The 20,193-nt window shown below is 39.1% G+C and overlaps 7 protein-coding genes and 1 long non-coding RNA gene across 10 annotated transcripts in view; 5 read left to right on the plus strand and 3 right to left on the minus strand.

The window, feature by feature from the left end:
- The window catches only part of LOC105689964 (retinoic acid receptor RXR), a 32,280-nt gene extending 28,037 nt beyond the window's left edge, over nucleotides 1–4,243 (minus strand). Inside the window, exon 1 of the mRNA XM_012407386.3 lies at nucleotides 3,775–4,243. Within this exon, the coding sequence (XP_012262809.2) occupies nucleotides 3,775–3,793 (19 nt within the window). The 5' untranslated portion in view covers nucleotides 3,794–4,243. The remainder of the gene's footprint in view (nucleotides 1–3,774) is intronic.
- Nucleotides 4,244–4,294: 51 nt separating this feature from the next.
- LOC105689972 (beta-1,3-galactosyltransferase brn) lies at nucleotides 4,295–6,855 on the plus strand. The gene has a single exon (XM_048652422.1). It carries the CDS (start codon nucleotides 4,706–4,708, stop codon nucleotides 6,005–6,007), a length of 1,302 nt encoding a protein of 433 aa, XP_048508379.1. The 5' UTR covers nucleotides 4,295–4,705; the 3' UTR covers nucleotides 6,008–6,855.
- On the minus strand, nucleotides 6,458–7,898 carry LOC105689975 (Sjoegren syndrome nuclear autoantigen 1 homolog). Its single transcript, XM_012407422.3, has 3 exons — nucleotides 7,402–7,898; nucleotides 7,046–7,245; nucleotides 6,458–6,968 (listed from the first exon to the last, which is right to left on the minus strand). Exons 1-3 carry the CDS (start codon nucleotides 7,451–7,453, stop codon nucleotides 6,876–6,878), a joined length of 345 nt encoding a protein of 114 aa, XP_012262845.2. The 5' UTR covers nucleotides 7,454–7,898; the 3' UTR covers nucleotides 6,458–6,875.
- On the plus strand, nucleotides 7,641–10,951 carry LOC105689974 (NADH dehydrogenase (ubiquinone) complex I, assembly factor 6). The gene is made up of 6 exons (XM_012407421.3): nucleotides 7,641–7,753; nucleotides 7,869–7,896; nucleotides 9,591–9,785; nucleotides 9,865–10,087; nucleotides 10,181–10,576; nucleotides 10,650–10,951. The coding sequence occupies exons 1-6, from the start codon at nucleotides 7,678–7,680 to the stop codon at nucleotides 10,836–10,838; spliced, it is 1,107 nt and encodes a 368-aa protein (XP_012262844.2). The 5' UTR covers nucleotides 7,641–7,677; the 3' UTR covers nucleotides 10,839–10,951.
- Nucleotides 7,933–9,361, plus strand: LOC125500258 (THAP domain-containing protein 2-like). 2 transcript variants are annotated; one of them, XM_048652425.1, is made up of 4 exons: nucleotides 7,933–8,272; nucleotides 8,454–8,660; nucleotides 8,722–8,744; nucleotides 9,243–9,361. In XM_048652425.1, the coding sequence occupies exons 1-4, from the start codon at nucleotides 8,196–8,198 to the stop codon at nucleotides 9,254–9,256; spliced, it is 321 nt and encodes a 106-aa protein (XP_048508382.1). In that variant the 5' UTR covers nucleotides 7,933–8,195; the 3' UTR covers nucleotides 9,257–9,361. The 2 variants fall into 2 exon arrangements, with proteins under 2 accessions (XP_048508382.1, XP_048508381.1); XM_048652424.1 differs by having other exon boundaries at nucleotides 7,934–8,272; nucleotides 8,722–8,873; nucleotides 9,228–9,361.
- Nucleotides 10,952–11,257: 306 nt separating the features above from the next.
- LOC105689971 (zinc finger protein 62 homolog) lies at nucleotides 11,258–16,011 on the plus strand. 2 transcript variants are annotated; one of them, XM_012407416.3, is made up of 15 exons: nucleotides 11,258–11,617; nucleotides 11,991–12,261; nucleotides 12,369–12,490; nucleotides 12,554–12,675; nucleotides 12,786–12,934; nucleotides 13,018–13,186; nucleotides 13,262–13,427; nucleotides 13,514–13,777; nucleotides 13,864–14,201; nucleotides 14,278–14,624; nucleotides 14,722–14,795; nucleotides 14,857–15,088; nucleotides 15,155–15,333; nucleotides 15,415–15,696; nucleotides 15,785–16,011. In XM_012407416.3, exons 1-15 carry the CDS (start codon nucleotides 11,483–11,485, stop codon nucleotides 15,971–15,973), a joined length of 3,039 nt encoding a protein of 1,012 aa, XP_012262839.2. In that variant the 5' UTR covers nucleotides 11,258–11,482; the 3' UTR covers nucleotides 15,974–16,011. The 2 variants fall into 2 exon arrangements, with proteins under 2 accessions (XP_012262839.2, XP_012262840.2); XM_012407417.3 differs by lacking the exon at nucleotides 11,258–11,617 and adding an exon at nucleotides 11,723–11,875.
- A 126-nt stretch (nucleotides 16,012–16,137) lies between these two features.
- On the minus strand, nucleotides 16,138–18,178 carry LOC105689973 (ubiquitin-like-conjugating enzyme ATG3). The gene is made up of 6 exons (XM_012407420.3): nucleotides 17,854–18,178; nucleotides 17,602–17,790; nucleotides 17,263–17,511; nucleotides 17,004–17,153; nucleotides 16,780–16,907; nucleotides 16,138–16,713 (listed from the first exon to the last, which is right to left on the minus strand). Exons 1-6 carry the CDS (start codon nucleotides 17,923–17,925, stop codon nucleotides 16,551–16,553), a joined length of 951 nt encoding a protein of 316 aa, XP_012262843.1. The 5' UTR covers nucleotides 17,926–18,178; the 3' UTR covers nucleotides 16,138–16,550.
- Nucleotides 18,138–19,060, plus strand: LOC125500262. Its single transcript, XR_007277528.1, has 3 exons — nucleotides 18,138–18,276; nucleotides 18,400–18,468; nucleotides 18,599–19,060. It is a non-coding gene; the product is annotated as an uncharacterized LOC125500262 (long non-coding RNA).
- Nucleotides 19,061–20,193: the final 1,133 nt, after the last annotated feature.

Here is a 20,193-nt window from a genome sequence, read left to right on the forward strand (position 1 = left end):
CGTTTGAGGGCGGATGGTTATGACGAAACTACGCGGATTGCACCCGGGTGCAAATGGGTGCAAGGTTACGGGCAGCGGGGCCAGGCAGCTAGGGACGGGTTGTATTTGCAGGGTTGCGAATTTCCCTGCGCAGTCTCAGTGCAGTACGAGAGTCACTACATGCACGGTACATGGTATATAACTATATTCCTACGTTATACATGCACCACGTATATTACAATCCCGATGCAGCCCTTGACCGAGTTTTCCTCCCCGCGCTCCCGATTCTCCCAGTAGTTCTGTATATTCGTTTACTATATATCGTAGGTGTATTTTTTTTTCTCCTTCTTTTTGTAACGTACACTTCGATACGTCCCCTATATGCGGTAAATAGAAAACTCATTTACTACATAACGTGGTCAGCCAAAATTTATATTTTTCCACTGACCGAAAAACCACCCCCGTCGCAAATTCCGTGTAGACCGAAAAAAGTAATTGCTAAGTACCATCGGTATATGGGTATATACCAACTGCACGTACATACATACATATATAGCGCTATTTCGAGTCACGTCACTCATATTTAGAGGGATTGATTTTTTAAATTTTCTTTTTAAGCCTTTTTATTGCGCAAGTATACAAGGGTGAGAATTAGATGGAGATCCGTGTAGGAGTACAAAAAATCTAGTGCAGGTGGATTAGCTGAAAGTTGGGAGAATGCCTTTATAGGCGCGTGACCTTGACATTCAACGGTTTAACTAAGTCTAGCCGTGTTACAACCCCGCGCGCGTACCAAAAGGGTGCAATTTGCGATCAATATTGAGGCTCTGCTTTCTGCTTCTGCTGCCGCTACAGCTACCTCTGGTTCGTGTTCGCAGTCTGCACCGGTACGAGGGTAAAGTGGATCAGACGATAAAAAAAAAAGTTATGCGCTTTAAAGTTTTTAACGTTAACGCGATGAAATATTTTTCCAATGATGAAATAATTTTTTATTCTAGAAATTCCATTCTCACGATCTCTTTATCTATGTAGATGGAATTCTTGTATCATACTTATAGCAGTTTCATCGAAGCTTTACAGTTTTTCAATTTCAAGTCGGATTTTCAATTCAAATTTATCGTGAATGTCCATTTCATTACCTACGTAAAGGGCGTGAAATCCGCTTTTTATTGTTACAGTGTCCAACATCATCATTTGCTGTAGTAGATTTTACAGCTAATTATTTATGACACAAGGGGAGAGAGGGAGAGAGATGTATAATGTATGGTTAATTTATTCATCTCCCGTATCCCCTTTTTATAGTTTAGTCGGGGGATCTAAATTTGCGAAGGTGATCAAGGCGATGCGGGCGGGCTAAGAATAAGAGAGGTGGTGCAGGCAGGCAGGTGCCTAGGCGAAATCCGACGAGGGGAATCCCCAAGGTCTTCATTGTATTCCCTATCATTTTATACTTTATTATTCCCCGGTACCGAGTATTCGCACGCAACAATGATTAACGAAATTATTCCACAGCTGTGCCATGCAGCAACGCCGAAAGAGAGAACGGAAATAGAAGAATCTAAAAATCGTTAGTGGTCATTTTGTTTTTTTCCAACTTTTTTTAGTTTATAATTAAATCAATTGAGACACTTTGTCGTATTGATCATTGTTATTCAATCATACAACGTAATCTACGACCTGAAGTGGAAGAAAATTCTGTAAATTATAAGTAAAGTATGAAATAAGTAGGCCACCAGGTGAAGGAAAAGGTTGTTCCCCTCTTCTTATTCTTCACTTTATTTACTTCTACGTTTTTTTATTACACTGTTATTTTTTTCTTATTCGAGTAATCTGGAAGACGTTCATGCGCAAAACATTGTTTTCATATATTTACTTTTCAAATTGGATGGTTGCAGAAGAAATTTTTAAAATGAATTTCGGAAATACAATCTGCAATAACGCAATTAATTTAAACGGTTTTCATTTGGTCATGGCTGTCGAAAGCCGCCAAGTCCACAGATATCAGTCTCGATATCAGTGTAGTGGGTCAGGACATCCTGACTGACTATGCTATAAAATAACTTCAACAACACGTCAGCGATAATCAAGCAAAATACCAGAAGCTAGAAGAAGTTTTGTAAAGAATTTTTCCTTGTTCCTTTGTAAAAGCCTTTGATCCAAGTATAGAATAAAAATTATTCACGCAATGAAGTGCGAGAAAAGAGCTACAATAATCTATACTGGCAAAAAGACTCGTGCGAGGACTTGAGACTCTAAGTTCCAAAGCTCTGTTTAGCACAGCGAGACGGTAGAGATAGGTAGGTAGGTATTAAAGTATGCAGTTCGCTGGCTGGCAGAGGAACGTCCTTGAACAGACTTATATAACAGGGCAGCAGCAGCAGCAGCAGCAACAGCAGCAGCAGCAACGGCAAGCAGTAGAAAGAGGGAGAGGCTTGGAGCAAGACGGAGTCAGAGATAGAACAAGAATAGCGAATGTATAGTGAGGGAGAGTGCAATAGGATTGGAGTGCGGGCTCTGAATGAGGCAGGTGAAGGAAATGGTTGCTAGACACTTCCCTACAACTGCACGCAACTTGCGATAAGTTTGAGTAACACGTATGGAAGGCCTATGAATTTTACTAAGCTATTCCAAAGAAGACGCAGACAGATAAATTGCATAGCGTACATATATTTAATCAAGGAACCTCCTGCACTAGATGCCGCCAGAGATATAAATGCAAGGTGAAACTATTTGAAAAAGCACCTGCCACGTTTATTGACCAAAGAATACCATTAATTAATAGGGAGTATAATTTCCAATGTTGTATTCAGGCAAAAAGCTTTTTTTTACCATGGATAATCGTTAGGATATTTATATCACTTAGCAAGAACGAATCGTTGATGTGTAACTAAGCCGAGTATTTATAACAATAGCAAAAAGTTACTGCTATTATTTTCATCGTGGAGTCTCATTACATACATGAGAATCTGACCAAAGCAAAAATGCAGAAGCACTAAGTCAGCAGACGATAGAGTGTCATTGAAGTTAATAAACACAAATCCAAATTAATCAACTACATGCGAAGTCTAGAAGGTTGTATAATATCTGCATATCCTTGATCTTGTGTCATCAGACAGGCAACGGGTAAAATTGTCAGATTTTAATTGCGATCGTTAGCTTATAGCTCAGCATACAGCACCACACCAATCGCTAGTGCAAAGATAGGGTTCTCCTAACTCTTTGGATATGATTGTCGTTTCAGCAACACACCCCTGCTTCACATCTTCAAAAATTTTTCTATGAAACAAATGAAATTAATAGAAATTCAGATGTTCAAATCTGGTTCTAAAAAATCAGAACATTTTCATTGATGAATTATTTGATAACTCCAATTCTTCAATCTTGTGAGAGCGTTTCAAATAAATATGTCCCATGTGTTTGATGATCACAGGTGAGCAAGTGTTTAAATACGCACACCGTACAAAATCACACACATAGCATAGAATTTCTTGGGTACAGTCTTCGTCAAGAGTGAGAGCATGACACAGATTCGGTGGTCGAGCGCAGTTGGTTGACCTTTTTCCATGAATTTTAGCTCGGAGGTTATGATAGCTAGAGGGATAATTTCGAAGCGTTTTTGTCGGCGGTTATTTGCAGAATATTCAGTAAAATTACGGGGGTTGTAAACCCCGGAATTAGGTCAATGAACTAGATTTCTTACGACCCTGACACTGCCATAGCGGTGGTATTCGATTCGTGTCAAAGCTCGTCGAGCTCAATATTGATGGAGTTTTATGATTGAAATTGAATACTCACCCCTGTCGGTTGTATCCATCGTGCAAAGCGTATCGTCGTTAATCCAAATAGTCACAATTTCACTGATCAATTGTCATCAGTCGCCGTCAGGAATAAACACGCAAGTTCTTAATTTCGGACCGATTCCGAATTCGCTACAGTAAACATGGCCGGATCATTCTCTTGTCACATTTACCCCAAGGTCGTTGAACTTTTCCAAAATTTTATTCAACGCTACCGAGCGTCGCCCAGACTACTCACGGTTATATCATTTTTTCACTGTAACAAAAAACAATTACCGGCCACACTTTACGCTTACATTTCTATTAATAGCATATAAAATACGATCATGTTTTGACTAATAATATTATAAACAATCTAGTTCGCAACACAATTCAGATAGCGCCACTTCCTTGAACCACAATTTCCCCGCCAACTGAGTACTGGCTGAGTAGGGCCGAGGAGGGTGGCAGAAAGAGACTGGCGAGCATTCTCAAGCCCACTCCCCTCATGCTGTATAGTAGGGATCCTCTAGTGAGGAGTCCCTACCATGCACCATAAAGCGATAAAGCTGCAGTATACATCGAGACTGATCGCGGCGTCGTCACAAAACGCACATAAGGACCTGGTTACTCCGATGATGTTTATCGGCGCTTATGAAGTTGGGAACGCCGACACGCTGACACTCAGTTAGATGTCCCCACCGGACTTTCGTAGACACATCTGTCAAAAAGAAACTGGAACCTAACAGACAAATTCAATCATAGTTCCAAGCCCTATGAGCTCAATAAATAGAGATCCATTGTTAAGTAACTATAAGAAAATTAGAATGGAATAATCCTATGGATGAGTACAGAATTACGTGAAGCGACTGTGAAATGAATTGAAAAAATTTGAAGTTTGAATGCTGAGGGCAACCTGTAGGCATTTGAAGAATAAATGATTGGTCACAATGTTTTGTATATTGGAGCCGATATTTAGAAAGATTTACATATTATCGACAAAGGTGAAACTAAAGTATTTGTGTTTCGGTTTTATATTCGTTGCAACGTTGGACTTCTTCGGGGTGTTCACCCATGTATTCGAAGCAACGTATGATGAAACTTTCCTGTACCCTTATGAGGGGGACATTCACGAATTCGTTTCACAGCTTCGTCACAACGAGAAACCAGACATGGATCCCATAAATCAGTACAATTATTCTTTCTTGCACAATATCAAAGAAAAGTGTTTCGATAGTGAGTATGGCAAGCTACGTATTGTGTTTCTTGTAAAATCAGCAGTAGAAAATTTTGAGAGAAGAATTGGTATTAGGAATTCATGGGGATTTGAAAAACGGTTCTATGATGTGCCTACCAGAACAGTATTTCTCCTTGGACAGCACCCTGAGAGTCCAGAAATCCAGGCCAAAGTTAAAGTAGAAGCTGCAAAATACAAGGATATTGTACAGATTGATTTCATAGATGCGTATTTTAACAATACGATTAAAACGATGATGGGATTTAAATGGGTCACTAAACATTGCTTGAATTCAAAGTTCTACATGTTTGTTGACGATGATATGTATATCTCCGTCAAAAACATTCTCAGATTTGTCAGGCATCCAACTCGCTATCCTGATTATCTGAAGGATCAAAAGGATTTTAAGAATCTAAACCGAATGGGATTAGACCAACACCAGAGACGTGGTCGTAGGGCAACTGCAAGGGAAAAAATAATGACTAGAAGAAAGCCTGGGTGGAAGACTCACAATAAAACAAAATATCCAGATGTAAGTACGGATGTTTTTAAGGGACTGGAATCAGAGACAGCTATTTCATTGCCAAACACCAGAGTCAAGAGACAAATTTTTGATTTTGAACTGCCAGAAGATGTTCGATTGTTTGCTGGCTTTGTTTTTACCTCTTCACCACATAGGCACAAGAGTTCAAAGTGGTACGTTTCTCTTGATGAGTATCCATACCATCTATGGCCACCATACATTACTGCAGGAGCATATATTTTATCCAAGGAAGCCTTGTTGGACATGTATTACACCAGTTTCTATACTAAACACTTTAGATTCGACGATATTTATTTAGGTTTAGTAGCTAAGAAGGCAGATATCGAGCCATTCCATTGCGATGACTTCTATTTTTACAAAAAAGATTACACAAAGTTTAACTACAAGTATGTGATAGCCTCCCATGGATACGGAGATCCAAATGAACTTATTAGAGTGTGGAATGAGCAGAAGGCCATGGGCTATGCTTAGAAATTCACTCAACTTTGAACAAGTATTTTTCATCAGTTATAATCAAGGAGTTTCTACTAACTGAGATCTGACTATCAACCTGTGCCTATCGTTTCAAATGTCTTAGATCTAGCATGGAAAAGTAAGAGTCCTTTAATATTAAAACACTTGATCAGTTTTCATTAGATTGTCATTTTTAATAATATTATTGTCATGATTCTTTCTATTGGTAATCTCACTTAGAATAATTCATAATATGAAGTCTTGTAATCGTATTAAATTCAGTACAAAAAAAGTCTCAGAAATATACCAACTAGATTCCTAAGAATTAATTTTATAAATCTCCTCGTTGTTAAACCATACGAAACCCATTTTTAATATCTCAAGCTTATTGTTGTTGATATTGTTATTATTCATAAGGAATAAATCGCTCTATTTCAAGACTAATAATTAGTTGAAAGATGAGCGTCATTAATGTATCAAAAATTATATTTATTGAAGTTGTACAATTTCTCTTGCACTCCCAGATCAACAGATGAGCAAACAGAGGTACGAAATACATACACACTTTAATAACTACTAGACAAAAGCTAGGCCTTGTAATATAAATCGTATGTAAAACGTCGCCAACGAATAACCATGTAGAGATTGAATTCAGCTGTAGATACGATAATTTACGAGTATTCAAAATACATATTTACAATTTTGTACTTGGTGTATAATTATATGTGCATGCAGGTATATACATTCATATAATATACATAACGTATCTTTTGCAGTCTTCTCATGGATAGGTTTTTTAAGCGTATCAGTAGACGAAGACACTGATGTATTTCAGAAAATAATAAATATGGGAAAATCAATCTGTACATTTTCGTGTTTTCCACAGTTATTTGTCAGTATTAGTTTTGAGCAAACTTTGATCTAAACACGTTGCCTCTCTTTTAACCATATTGAGTAACAGTTGGGAGCTTTCTAAGATCTGTAACAAGGCATCAGAAATTATCCAAATTAACAATATATTGAGCCTGCAATCTCTATGGAGAACAGTTTAATTACCTTGATATAAGCAGATTCTGTTTCTGCAATCGTTCTATCATAGTCATTTCTAGTTGCTATTCTTTTAGCCAAGCTATCATTGAGCTGTGTCAATTTGTAGGACAACTTTTCTATTTCTCTTTGAAGGTTGTGCTTCTCTTCCTCTTGGGAATCAATCTGAACCTGTAATTCAGATCGGCGCACCTTCATCTCTTCCAGACCTGTTTGATAAAAATATGGCTATAACTTTACCTAATATGCAAGCGATCGTTAGTTCTCATATCTAAGAAATGTGTCAAGAAGATATTTCCATAAATGAACAGATTCATCGATAACTAAAATAAGGCTATGTTTGGTGAAACTCTATTTTAACTTACATTTAACAAGTTCCTGATTATATGTTTGTAAGGCAGCACCGTGTTGAGACATAATAAATTTTACAATATTCACATTAAACCAGCGCAATCACGATTCATACATATTCGACATTTGATACTATGTACCATAAGTCTATGCTGTGTACCCACTTATGTGCCACAATTTTGGCAAGCCGAATTTTTGTTTGACAACAATCTTGTATCTCGAACTCAATCCTCGATTACGAAATCGTGAAATTCAGTTTGGCGACTGCAACTCCCTCGAGCTGCAGTTGCATGAAGTGCTTTTTCGTTCGATCACATCAAGAGATTCAGAACTTTTCAAACCTTTCGAGCCGGTGTTGCCACCAAGGCAAGTGCAATCACCTCATTAACCCACGAACTGACCCACACTGAAACTATTCTGCAGAAACGAGTAGCAAAAGTAAAAGTTTGCAAAATGAACCGTAATTTTGGATGAATTTCAGTATACTGTTCAGTTGTTGAGTTCGTTCTTGTGGGGGCTTAGAGCATATATTACATGGAGGGAGCATGGCCTATCTCTACTGTGCCAAAATCTTGTAGCAAGCAAGTAAGACAGAGCGCGATAGATTTCGATCATCCCCATCTCTTTCTGGCATGCTCCGATTGGCTGAAGGCTCGTCCCCTCTCTTTTATGAGAGTATCGTATGATACTCAGGCAGACCCCAGAAATAAGGGGTGCCGATCGAGTTTGTTTACATATTATACGTGCGAACTGATGCGAACCAAAAATATTTGTGTAAAACGCAAATGTTTTTAATTAGTGTCACACAATGCCATATACGTGTCGCGTTCCGAACTGTAAGGCAACTTATGGGACCAGTGAAACATTAGACGTTAGTTTCCATCAGTAAGTACCGCATAGATATACGAAAGTTATTGCATTTTGAGGTTAGAATGATGTAGGAAAGTGTATTTAAACCTTCCTAACATTTTTCAGCTTGTCTGCTGATAATAAATTACTTTTACAGTACATCATTCTCTAGTCTTAATGCTAATAAAACTCTAAACATCTCTACATGCTATCATAGGTTACCAAAGAACAATGAGCGCGGTAAAGAATGGACAGAAACCCTGTGGAAGAAATGTAACGTGGAGCTACGCACATCAGATCGATTGTGCAGTAGACATTTTGATCGCGTTTGCTTCAGTGTGGGCCCGTTTGGAAAACGGAGACTAAAATCTGATGCTGTGCCGACTATATTCGACAATACTTTGTCTGGAGACAAAGTTTCTGAGTAATTATAAAATTGATATATAATCTATGGTAACTTTGTATTTGCACCATTTCATTTTCAGATCAATAGAAGAAGCCATAGAAGTTCCTAATTCGGATTCATCATCAGTTGAAAATCCCAATCAAAGCATTGAGTAAGATTCTTTATTTTCACGTATTATGTTCGAGAGTTGAGTTGAGTTGAGACTCACAACTACAATAGAATATGACTTTTTTTGACGGAATACATGAACCATATCCTACAATATATTGCTGGATTTGTTGTTAGAACTGTTATCAAAAAATTAAAGTGCTTTATCTGCCCCTTTCTGCTGACATCGGATAATAGTAGTTCTAAGTTACTGAATAGAAAAACCCGGGGCGGTTTGATTACGGCTTCTCCTGATGTTGTGGCCATCTGCTGTTTATCAGAAAATCGATTCCGAGCTATGTATGCACCCCAGAAAAATATTTTCAACAAGCTCAGCACAGTCATTATACGGTCGGTACCGCATCATCTGCTTGAAACAAATCATATTTTCGACCAAAATCCGCTTAGCGATCATAGATTTCAACTCATAAAGCTCATTGTTCAAACGTATTTGCATATACGAATAAATCATGAAGAGAAAGGACGTCAAGAGTCGATAGATCGGATACGTAAAGTGTATTCTCGAATGATTGTACACAGGCATCAGTAAATACAAAATTGTTATTCAAGTATTTTCTGATTACCACTCCTGAATCACCTTCCTGCATATACTAAATGCTACAAAATACATTTATATAATTTTTAGAAAAATTTTCACCATGCTCAGGGCCCTCCACAGTTGCGTTACGCTACTATCGTGTTAGAAAGAGATGGGGATGATCGAAAGCTATCGCTCTCTGTCTTACTTGCTTGCTACACTTTTCTGCCACTATGCGCCCTCCATGTAATATATGCTCTAAGTGTGGGGGTACAATCACTGGTTTTTAGCGGCCGCGGCATCGTTTGTTGTGGATTGTTGTCTGCTACCGATCGCCGACTTGCAACAATGAACAAGCTTACCCCTGTCATTGTGCGCGTTCGGCAACCACTGGGTATCCGTGCAAAGAGCACATCATCAGGCCAAACACCTGGAGAATATTGCTTGGATTTGGTTAGGTATCTAGTCGTACTAATAGAAAAAAAATAGGAGCTCCAGAAATCCACTTATCTCAACAAGAGCCCGTTTGCATTTTAGGAAACATGACTACGAGAATTATTTATGCAGCCTGCTTCTACCAAACACAATTCGGCCCGCCGCTTTCTCTGTCCGAGCCTTCAACATCGAAGTCGCTCGGGTCGAAGAGCAGGCACGAGATGTTGCAATTGGACAGATGAGGTTCAAATTTTGGGAGGATACACTAGATAAAATCTATAAAGGATCTCCACCAAGAAATCCTGTAGCTCTAGAACTACATAAGGTAATTTGTGGCGGTAGGAGAACTTGCCGGTCTTCCTTAGTATTGCTACTTTTTCTGCAGAAATCACTAACACGACTAACAAACATTTTATAGGCTGTAAACCGACACAAACTGTCAAAGCATTATCTAAAACGGTTAATTGCTGCTCGTCTCGAGAAACTCACATCATCGATATACCCTAATTTGGAATCTGTGGAAACTCATGCTGAAAATACATCTTCACCAGTCTACTACCTGATGCTAGAAGCAATGGGTATCAAAGATGTTCGGGTTGATCATGCCGCTAGTCATTTGGGTAAAGCCCATGGAATCACAAATCTGGTTCGATCAATCCTCTACAATGCAAACAGACGGACGATCATCGTCCCTCAGGACCTTTTAATAAAACACAAGATATCGTCAGAGGCAGTTCTTCGAGGTCAGTTAAGAAAAGAACTCGGAAATGCAGTATTTGACATTGCATCAAGAGCCAAACAGCACCTTGATAAGGTATAGCATTACTATGAATCTGACTTGTGGATATTTTTTGTTTGAATCTGGCTAATAGTTATGTAATTTTCAGACACGTTCACTACGTAAAGATATACCAAAGAATGCAGCTCCAATTTTTTTACCTGTGATTGCCATTGATAATTATCTGGAAAGGTTAAGACGAGTGGATTTTGATATCTACCACCCTAGTGTTCAGAGAAGGAATGGATTACTATCACTGAAACTGTATTGGAACCATATGCTCTCCCGTCCATTTTGACAATCGACTGTGGTCGTAAATTTAGGCTCAGCAACTTTGAATTTGACGATGTTCTATGTAGCTAGGCATATTAGAATTATTGTAGAATAAATACGAGTCAAGTTTCTATGTAAGTGCAGTGTATATATTCATAATTTTGATTCCGGTAGGTAAAAATATGTGTGTGAATCGATGAATTGTACCTCCACCATTGGTTTAAAAGCTTGTGCAGTTTAAGAATGATGCAATATCGCGGGGATAATAGGCCAGCCAACGACGTAGCGTTTAAAAGATTCACACACTAATCTCTACAAAGATCAGTGGATTCACGTCATACATCTGAAATGTGTGATATTGTGTTGAAAAGCTCTGCTACGCAATTTCAATGCCACCAATGCACGACGCGCGTTCGGTCAGTTGTCACATCATGACATCCGTTGGTGTTTATGAGGTTATGCCAAATATAGGAAACTTTACATAAAAAATAATCACAGAAATTTCGAGTAGAGGAAAACATTTTGTTATCGTTCTGACCACTAAACCAACAGCAACGCCTTCTTAGTTTTCAGGTTAGCAGTTTCCCTTAAGGAAGAGGGGGAATCAATCGGGCACCATGCACCTGCAGGGGCAGCACTAGTGCAGGGCTTTTTATATTTTTCGCCATTATGGAGGTCCCGCTTTATGATTCAGCTGTTTGTCGATTATGTGCCGAAGACAACGGCAACGGGGAATTCTTGTATACAGCCGATGGAGAAGATGCAGATTTAAGCTCCATGGTGAATCGCTACTTGCCACTGAAGGTATGAAAATTCACGTTGTATTCTTCAACTTCAGACAGCAACTTGACTTCCTATTACATCAATATGGAGGCTCCACTGATTTTCGTTGCACGACCTCGGGCTCACCTACTACCTGAATCAAGATTAGCGTATATTTTTACCCAGCCTCAATCCCGGGCTATTTTACGCCCCCAAAAAAATTAGCAAATTACCAAACTGCCCCGATAATATTTATCAAAGCATATCATAGTCGTGTCTTATTATTCGATCCTCACATTTGTAAGATTCACACTTCAGCTTTTTGCTCTAGCTCAACACTTTACTATAAGCAGAATTCATAATTCATTCAATTTCAAATTTCTACCCTCTGACCCGACCTTTTTTCACTTTGTAGATTCGAGATGATGGCAAGCTACCTCGCACAATTTGCCCTGGGTGCAATATACAGTTGGAGGCAACTGTACAATTCTTCGAATTGCTTGTTGATGGACAGAAAAAGATTCGTGAAATGTGGAAATCGCAAGTCGATCAACAGCGGAAAGCTGAAAGAGAAAGACTTCGAGCGGAAAGAGAGCACACCGAGCTAGAACTCGTTACCCCAGAGCTCGATAATTTTGGATTACAGACAGAGGATGACCAAGTTGAAAGGCAAATTGTTATCAAAAGTGAGCCTAGTTATGGACATTCAAGAAAAACTAACTATAAACATTTGGACATCTTGTAGTCTTCATGTGTGGGATGAGTTGTTCATACACGATGTATTTTGTTTTAGTTATGCCGGATGGAACTTTATACACAGCCGAGCATGAGATGAGTTTGCAAATGGAAGGATTAGAAAAGCCCAGGAGAAAAAGGGGCCGCCCTCCTAAAGTTCAGGCTGAGGTTGAACTCAAGGTAGTTGCTCTTATGGTTTCCTTGATTGACATCCTATGAATGTCTTGAATTTCAATGTTGTAGGATTTGACAAAAGAGATGAAACATGAAGCTGGTAGCCAAGGAGAGGATGAAAAGCAAGAAGAGGAGCTGGAGGAGGTAGATGGGGATGGGCGACGCCGCCGAAAACGGAAGGTGCCCAAAAGGTACTTATACCTTTCTAACTAAGAGTTTCAAGACATATTGTACATAAAATAAAATCATTGAAGTTGAAACCATGTTAACTGACTAATTGTTGTCGGCAACTCTCATCTAGATTCATGGAGGCTGTGCAGGGCAAAGAGCTTGAGAGAATATTCAAAGAGGAAGGGGTAATAGATGAGGAAGAGGATGATAACGAACCAGATAATGACTATGATGATCCAGAGGAGCGACTTAATCTGCCAACTCCTGATGGGCATGAAGGTTTTGTGACTCCGATAATCTTAATTTTCGAACAGACTTAATTGTCAAATATCTATATTTTATTTTTAATGCAACACTATCAGAAATCATTGGCCATTTGGAAACTCAAGAAGGCAAAGACTTGGGTGAGCTTGTTATCGTGAATCGTGGTAGAGGGAGAGGTAGACCGCGTCTTCGGAAGCGAAAAACCAAGTTCACCTGTCATTTATGCGGTAGAGGATTTTTACAACGCAGCAGATATATAATGCATAAGTAAGTCTGAAATATTTAAACTTTTGGTAACGAATGTTTCTCTATACGGAGAATTTTTACACATTTTTTTATCAGGAGCTTTCACAAAGGTGTCAAGTATGAATGTCTCGAGTGTAAGAAGCAGTTTACAAATAGAGACAACTTTGGGCTTCATCAGAAAACCTCGGGGCACACCGGGGAAGGAATAATAGAAAATCAAGTAGATAATGAAGTTCGTAGTCAAGGGTCCTCCATTGCTGAGGTAAACTCTTTCATTACTAGTTACTGTAGTACAGGATTGCGCTGGATTTTTTCAAAATCATGAACATGCTTTGTTATCTAACATAGGAGGGTGCAAACATTGTAACTGGCGTGTCCCGAGAAGTGCAAGATACTGTCGGAGAAGTTCTGCCGATTGATGAAGGTGCTCCCCTGGAGGATGATGGGCAAGTAACAGAGTGCGAACAATGCCAAAAGCAGTTTCCATCGAGACAGAGCTATGAAGTGCATGCAAAGATGGTGCATCAAGAAGAAAAACCATACACATGCAATCTTTGCAACAAAACCTTCGCCTATCACACAAGCCTGAAGGGACACATGCTCGCCCACGAAGTACAAATCATGAGTTATTCAAGCATCAGTGAGATGAATAAACTCTCCTGCTCTATTTTTGCTATTCATTGTTTATTGTTTACTAGGCCAACAAGTCCGACAAAGGATTTCCCTGTGACATTTGTGGTAAGGTCCTGAATCATCCTAGCTCGGTTGTCTATCACAAAGAGGCTGAGCATAATAACGGACGTCGTTTCGTTTGTAATAAATGTGGAAAAAGTTTCAAACACAAACAGCTGTTGCAACGTCACCAACTCGTACACTCGGACGATCGTCCATATGTATGCAAATCCTGTGGTGCGACGTTCAAGACCAAGGCCAATCTCATCAATCATCAGTCCATCCACACCGGGGAAAAGAAATACTTTTGTGAAATATGCGGGCAACAATTCGCACATAAAACTAGTCTCACGCTTCACTATCGGTAACAGTCTTACGTTCTACTTGGTATTAACGAACAAGAATAAACTAGATACGATAGCCACATATCTCTGCTGCAGATGGCATACCGGCCACAAGCCCTACACTTGTGAGGTCTGCAGCAAAAGCTTCTCACAGAATGGAAACCTTCAGGAACACATGCGAATTCACACTGGAGAGAAGCCCTACTGCTGCGATTACTGCGGAAGAAAATTCACTACCTCCTCACAGTTCAAGCTCCATGTTAAGCGGCACACGGGCGAACGACCATGGAAATGTGAATTCTGCGCCAAATGTTTTCTTCATAAGGATACATGGAAATGTCATGTCAGACGGCACAAAGGTGAACGTCCATTTCAATGTGCGCACTGTAATCGTGGATTCACCGAGCAGTGGGCTCTCAAAAAACACCTCAGATTGCACACAGGTAATATCGCTGTTTATTTCAACCTCCGATCAATCTCAATTTCTGCTATTGGTGCATACTGATGCCGACCTCTACATTTTTGTTGATTATTTTTTAGGAGAGAAGCCGTATTCTTGTAATATCTGTGGGAAAGCATTTGCTGATTGCTCGAACCTGACGAAACATAAAAAGGTACGTCGCTCGTATTCGCTTGGAGCTGTGAATCGGAGTTTCAATATTCATAATATCACAGGTGCACAGAGAAAACAAGGTGGTAGGGGTTGGCGAGTTATCGGAGAATTCCGCAATGGGTGAGGTGTGGCAAATATTGCCGGGATCACACGAAGGAGACGAAAATTCTCTCGGAGATCAGGTGAACCAAGTACTTCCCACTGATGAAGCATCCGGTGATGGACTTCAACAAATAATATACGTCTCCTATCAAGATCCAGACGATCCAAACCAGTCGAGAACCCTCCATTTCGGTAGGTACCTTGTCTCTTAATTTACCAATACAACGAAAAATAACACTATGTTTTTTTTCTCTTTAGTCGATGTTGGAATGATGGAAAACAAAGAGGTTGCTACTGCCCCAGGCAGTCAATCGTTGCCATCACTAGAAGCTGAAGAAGGAGACGAGGTGACGGAACATGTGACGCAGGATGAAGAAAATCCCGAACCAGATGAGAGAATCAACATGGATCTGGCGGAGTCTGACCTACAACTACAGGTTCGCTTATTACTTTCTAAATTACCTCGCATCACTTGTAAATGATATTTAAAGAGCTACGGCCTTCTGTATTTCTTTTAGATAACTGACGAAGAGGGAAATCCTATTCCACTATCGATTCAGGATGCGCGACAGCTACTCTCCGAAGGCCAGTTCGTGAGCCAACTTGAAGATGGACAGACAATCCGAGTGCACTCTGGAGTTTTGACACAAGAGCTGGCGCAGCAGCTCGAAGTTGACGATCAGGGTTCTGTGGGAACGGAGCAAACCGACGGAGTTGCAGTGGATGCGACCGGAAATGCTGTGTCGTTGACTCCGAGTCATACCCATGCCGACGCAGAAGACATCGTCAAGGCTTTGGAGGTATGTTCTAAAATAGCAAATAATATCTAACGAAAGTCGAGAAGCTGGAATATCATCTTAAACATCTGTTATTTTTACATTGCTACAGGACGAGGACACCGATGCAACAGCAGTTGCTGCTGTGAACCACCAACTCGAGACGGAAGAACAGACGGAGATGATGGATGGAGAACAGACAATAGAGTTTACGACCCAGGACGGGCAAAAAGTACGCTTAGTCACCTCCTACCACGTGGATCCAATGCAACTCGCCTCAGAGTACCTTACTATTGTTTAAACTTTGAGAAATCAAATAATACAAGGATTCCGCCGAAACTTGGATAGTTTTTCACATTTGTAGGACGTCATATTAACAAACCCGCAACTATATCCTCATTCACGCAGTTTGATTGAAAACTTTGTGGCTGGAACAACAAGGTAGAAAGATATAGAAACAGCATATATATTTTCAAAGCTATTTATTTGCAGATGCAAAATGATATAATTAATCAGTATTATTTCGACACGGTTTCCTGCACATTCAATTAAACCTAAAAATAAATCTAGCAAAGAGAAATTCGACAGATTCGTTGACGCATAAATGTAATCCACTGAACGATATATGATCGTTTTGGATTCATGCATTGAACAGACCTCTGCTACCAGCGAGGATGTATACTCCGGGATTCGTAATTCCATACAGATAATATACCAAACACGTGCGGTATTCATTCTCGAACGATGCGTGATCAATTCCAATCATTTGGTACGCTGTGTTTCATTCTTCCTCATGTTTCCTGGAGCGCGAGAGCAATTAAAAGTGAAATTGCATAACTATGGATTACAGCGTAGCTTGCGCTCGTTTATTCACTTCTTTAGCCAGAGGTGGTCAACATGAAGTTCTGCGTGTAATCGTACTCAATCGTTGGAATAACCGATTGAACGAATTTCAAGAATATAATTAGGTACATGTGAACTCCTAATTCTCTCCCACCCTCCATGACCGTTTCTATTATCTTTTTCATTACTTCGGCGTGCCTGCAAAAACAAAAATTCTTCCAATATGTGGAGATTCTTTTTTATGATAAATGAAATACTTCATACCTGCATGGATGCACTGAAGCCATTGGAGGGCCAGGGAGATGTGAGTGGGTTTCCATTGTTACCGTCTTCTTAGCGTGATCCTGGCTCACGTCTTCATACATCTCTTCCACCGTCAATGGTTTGCGATTCTAAGAGGATTTCATCGTCAGGAACATATTTAAAGAAGAAGTTGCAGTATTTATTTTATATCACAATCTCGTTGAACGTCTTAGAAGTTTACATACCTCGTCGTATCCACAGAGCCAGAGTCGAGGGGTTTGATAATATTTGTCATAGGTGATGTGGAGGTCATAAGTCCGTGTTCGGATAATGTCACCATCAGTGCCAGAATCTCGTTCTTCTTTGACAGGTTTGCGTGCTGACTCGGCGACAAACTGGGCCACAAACAAAGAAAGTAAAGGTGAAGCAGAATTTTATGAGATTTGGAGATAGACAAGAATATATAATTGGGAACCGCAACAAGATGCATGAAGGTAAATCTACCTTATCGTCCTCATCTAACATGCCACTGACTTCAAATGCCTCCATATCAGCTGGCTCATCATCATCTTCATCCTCCTCCTCTGAGTCACCTGTTCCACCAGGAGGCAGAGGCTGGCTTTCCTCCAGTGTCATTTCAGTTACCTTCTCATCTATTCCTCCTATACTTGAGTCGTAGTGATGGGTATCAACCCAGCCACCTTCCGAGTCATCAATCTCGATGACCCGTTCGTGATCCTCGCAGTATTCTATCTGAAATGATTAAAATATGAAAGAACTTGCACAGAATGAAACTATAATTGGTAGCATGGTTCTTCGATCCAAAAACAGGATATGCCTGACCTGTTTGCATCGTCTGGAACAAGGTACATTGCGAGTTAGCAAGAACTGTTTGTTTTTTGGTAAGTACGATTTGACTCTGTCCTGGTCTCCGGTTGCCCATTGCCATGTCGGGCAGTGATGCACCAAGTGATCACCGGCAGCCACAAACTCTTCAGGCGTCAGTACTCCAGTTTCTCTAAATTTGCTTTCCTAGGTAGGATAGATTGCTGATTTATACAAGGCGCTAGGAAGTTGACTTATCAAATAACGCACCTTCAACACTGGGGTAAGATACTCGGCCACCCCAAGAGCAGTTCCTTTGACAGAATTGATAACACTTTGCATTTTATGGCTGAGAGGCGGGCAGTAGCCGCTGTGTCAGGTTATGCCTCTTAGTCTCACTCCGTGTGATTTTAACTCGCAATCGCGGTTGAAATGAAGCCAGACGATCGGAGAGGTGGATGATCAATTCATTCCGACGACGCGGTTCTACTTGTACTCACGAAATCGATTCTTGGTATATCAAAGTGAAGACCGTCTTCCTGATCACAAACGGTACCGAGAAGTCATCAGACATGTGATGGTGATTGGTGACAGTGCGGTGTGAAGTTAAAGCAAATCGTAGCAAATCCACGGGACCTTCCGCTGTTCATCACCCACCACCGGCAGGCACAGATATCTTCGATAAATACATGGGTGTGTATCATATGATGGATAAAGAAGCAATAGTCAGTCGCCGTAGTGGCGATAATAGCAAAAATTACTACCTACCCTGAAAACGTCTATCTCGTTTCCAATGTATTTCGAATTTGAATTTAGGAACCTCGCGGGAACTCAAAAACAAGTGACAACTCGATTATGTCTCGAGGATTCGCTGATTCGCTGCAGGTAGGGGGTGCAGACAAATGACGGTCAAGCGCGGGATTCAATTCTCAGCGAGATTCAATTTTTCTGCTCCAACAAGTAGAAAATGGAGATAGCTCGATCAATTTTTAACATAGACTGATTTGGCTTTTAGATTCGGATTCCTGGGGTCCAATTACATGGAAATACCTTAGAACCCCCAATTTAAACGAATGTCGATGTTTGACCTCAAAGTCTGAAATTTTCCGCTCCGAAAAGCAAATCTGTTCATCTGCAAGCAATTAAAGACAGACTTTTACTGAGTTCCATTGAATATATTGAAGCAGGATAAAGGAATTATGCCATTGATAGGAACTTAGCGTTTATTTCCCACTATAAAAAATCTTCAAAACTCTTCGATCATATGTGATAATAAAAATTTTCTTTATTTACAAATGCGACAAGTGTACAGGAATTAAGGTCTAGTGATTTTTTGGAACGGAGCGTTAAGTTACGAATTACCATCACTTTTCATATCAAAGATTTCTCGAGAGGTGTAATTAAATGATTGTACACATCAAATATAACCAACTATTTAATCACGAGAGAGAAAGAGACAAATATGTACCAACAAATAACGAATAACATATCGAGCTAGAATTCAACGAACTTTCGTCAAGTGAAATAATTATCACATAACTGATTCCAAAAAATATAGAAAAAATCTTTTTAACCTCTCCATACGCTTCAATTTGCGATAATGATTTACACGGACATTCCTTTCCAAAAAACACGCATACAATATGACAATAATAATGATAATAATACTAATAATAATCCTAATAATAATAAATCATCGACGTAACAGTTATTCCCCTTATAGACTATCATTCATAAGTTACTACATCTGAATAGGTATATATCTAATACTAATTGTTTATGTAATTTATATTTTTTATAATACTGGCTATAGATATATTTTATATATAGTATGAGAGGTTGACGCGGGATTATACATATAAGTATAGTAAATACAGAAATATTAATTTGTCTAATTTTAATTTTTCTTCTTTCTGTTTGCTAATTTATTTCGTTTCGGAAATTAATAATATTTGTTCTGTAATTTTCATCAGGATCACATCACAGCATTGAAATATCAACATCGAAGCCACTGCACTATACCTATACGCCATTCTGCCCATTCTTTTTTTTATTCATTTCTCTCTCCGTCTGATAAATATATCATCATCTCCTAGACTGTAACAATTAACGACTTAACGAAATTGGTATTCGTCAAAAAAATTATCCACAAATTTTTTCTGTTCAATAATTACTTCGTCAATATATTATTATTATTATTATTATTATTATTATTAATATTACTATTGTTATTACTGTTATCATTATTGTTATCAATATACACTATTTAATTTATTCATAATCTTTATTTATGAATATGTATACGAAATACGAATACCAAAAATCTCAGCGAAATTCTTTATGATTTATGTTATACGTTATAAACGGTGTAGTTCAGCATTCATAATGACTATACCTATATTATAAGTATATGTATAGCGTTAAAATCACTTTCAATTAGTTTAGATAAAAATGATAATTATTATTAATCCAATAATAATAATATATACTCGGCATACAAGTCCCATCTGATTAAACATGAGTTGTTAATACATAGGTGTACGATAATGTAATATCGTATATTATAGGAATTTAAAATTATTTAATACACACTATTAATTATAGAGCCGT

The sequence above is a fragment of the Athalia rosae genome, chromosome 3 (genome assembly GCF_917208135.1).
Source record: "Athalia rosae chromosome 3, iyAthRosa1.1, whole genome shotgun sequence".
Lineage (NCBI taxonomy): Eukaryota > Metazoa > Arthropoda > Insecta > Hymenoptera > Athaliidae > Athalia > Athalia rosae.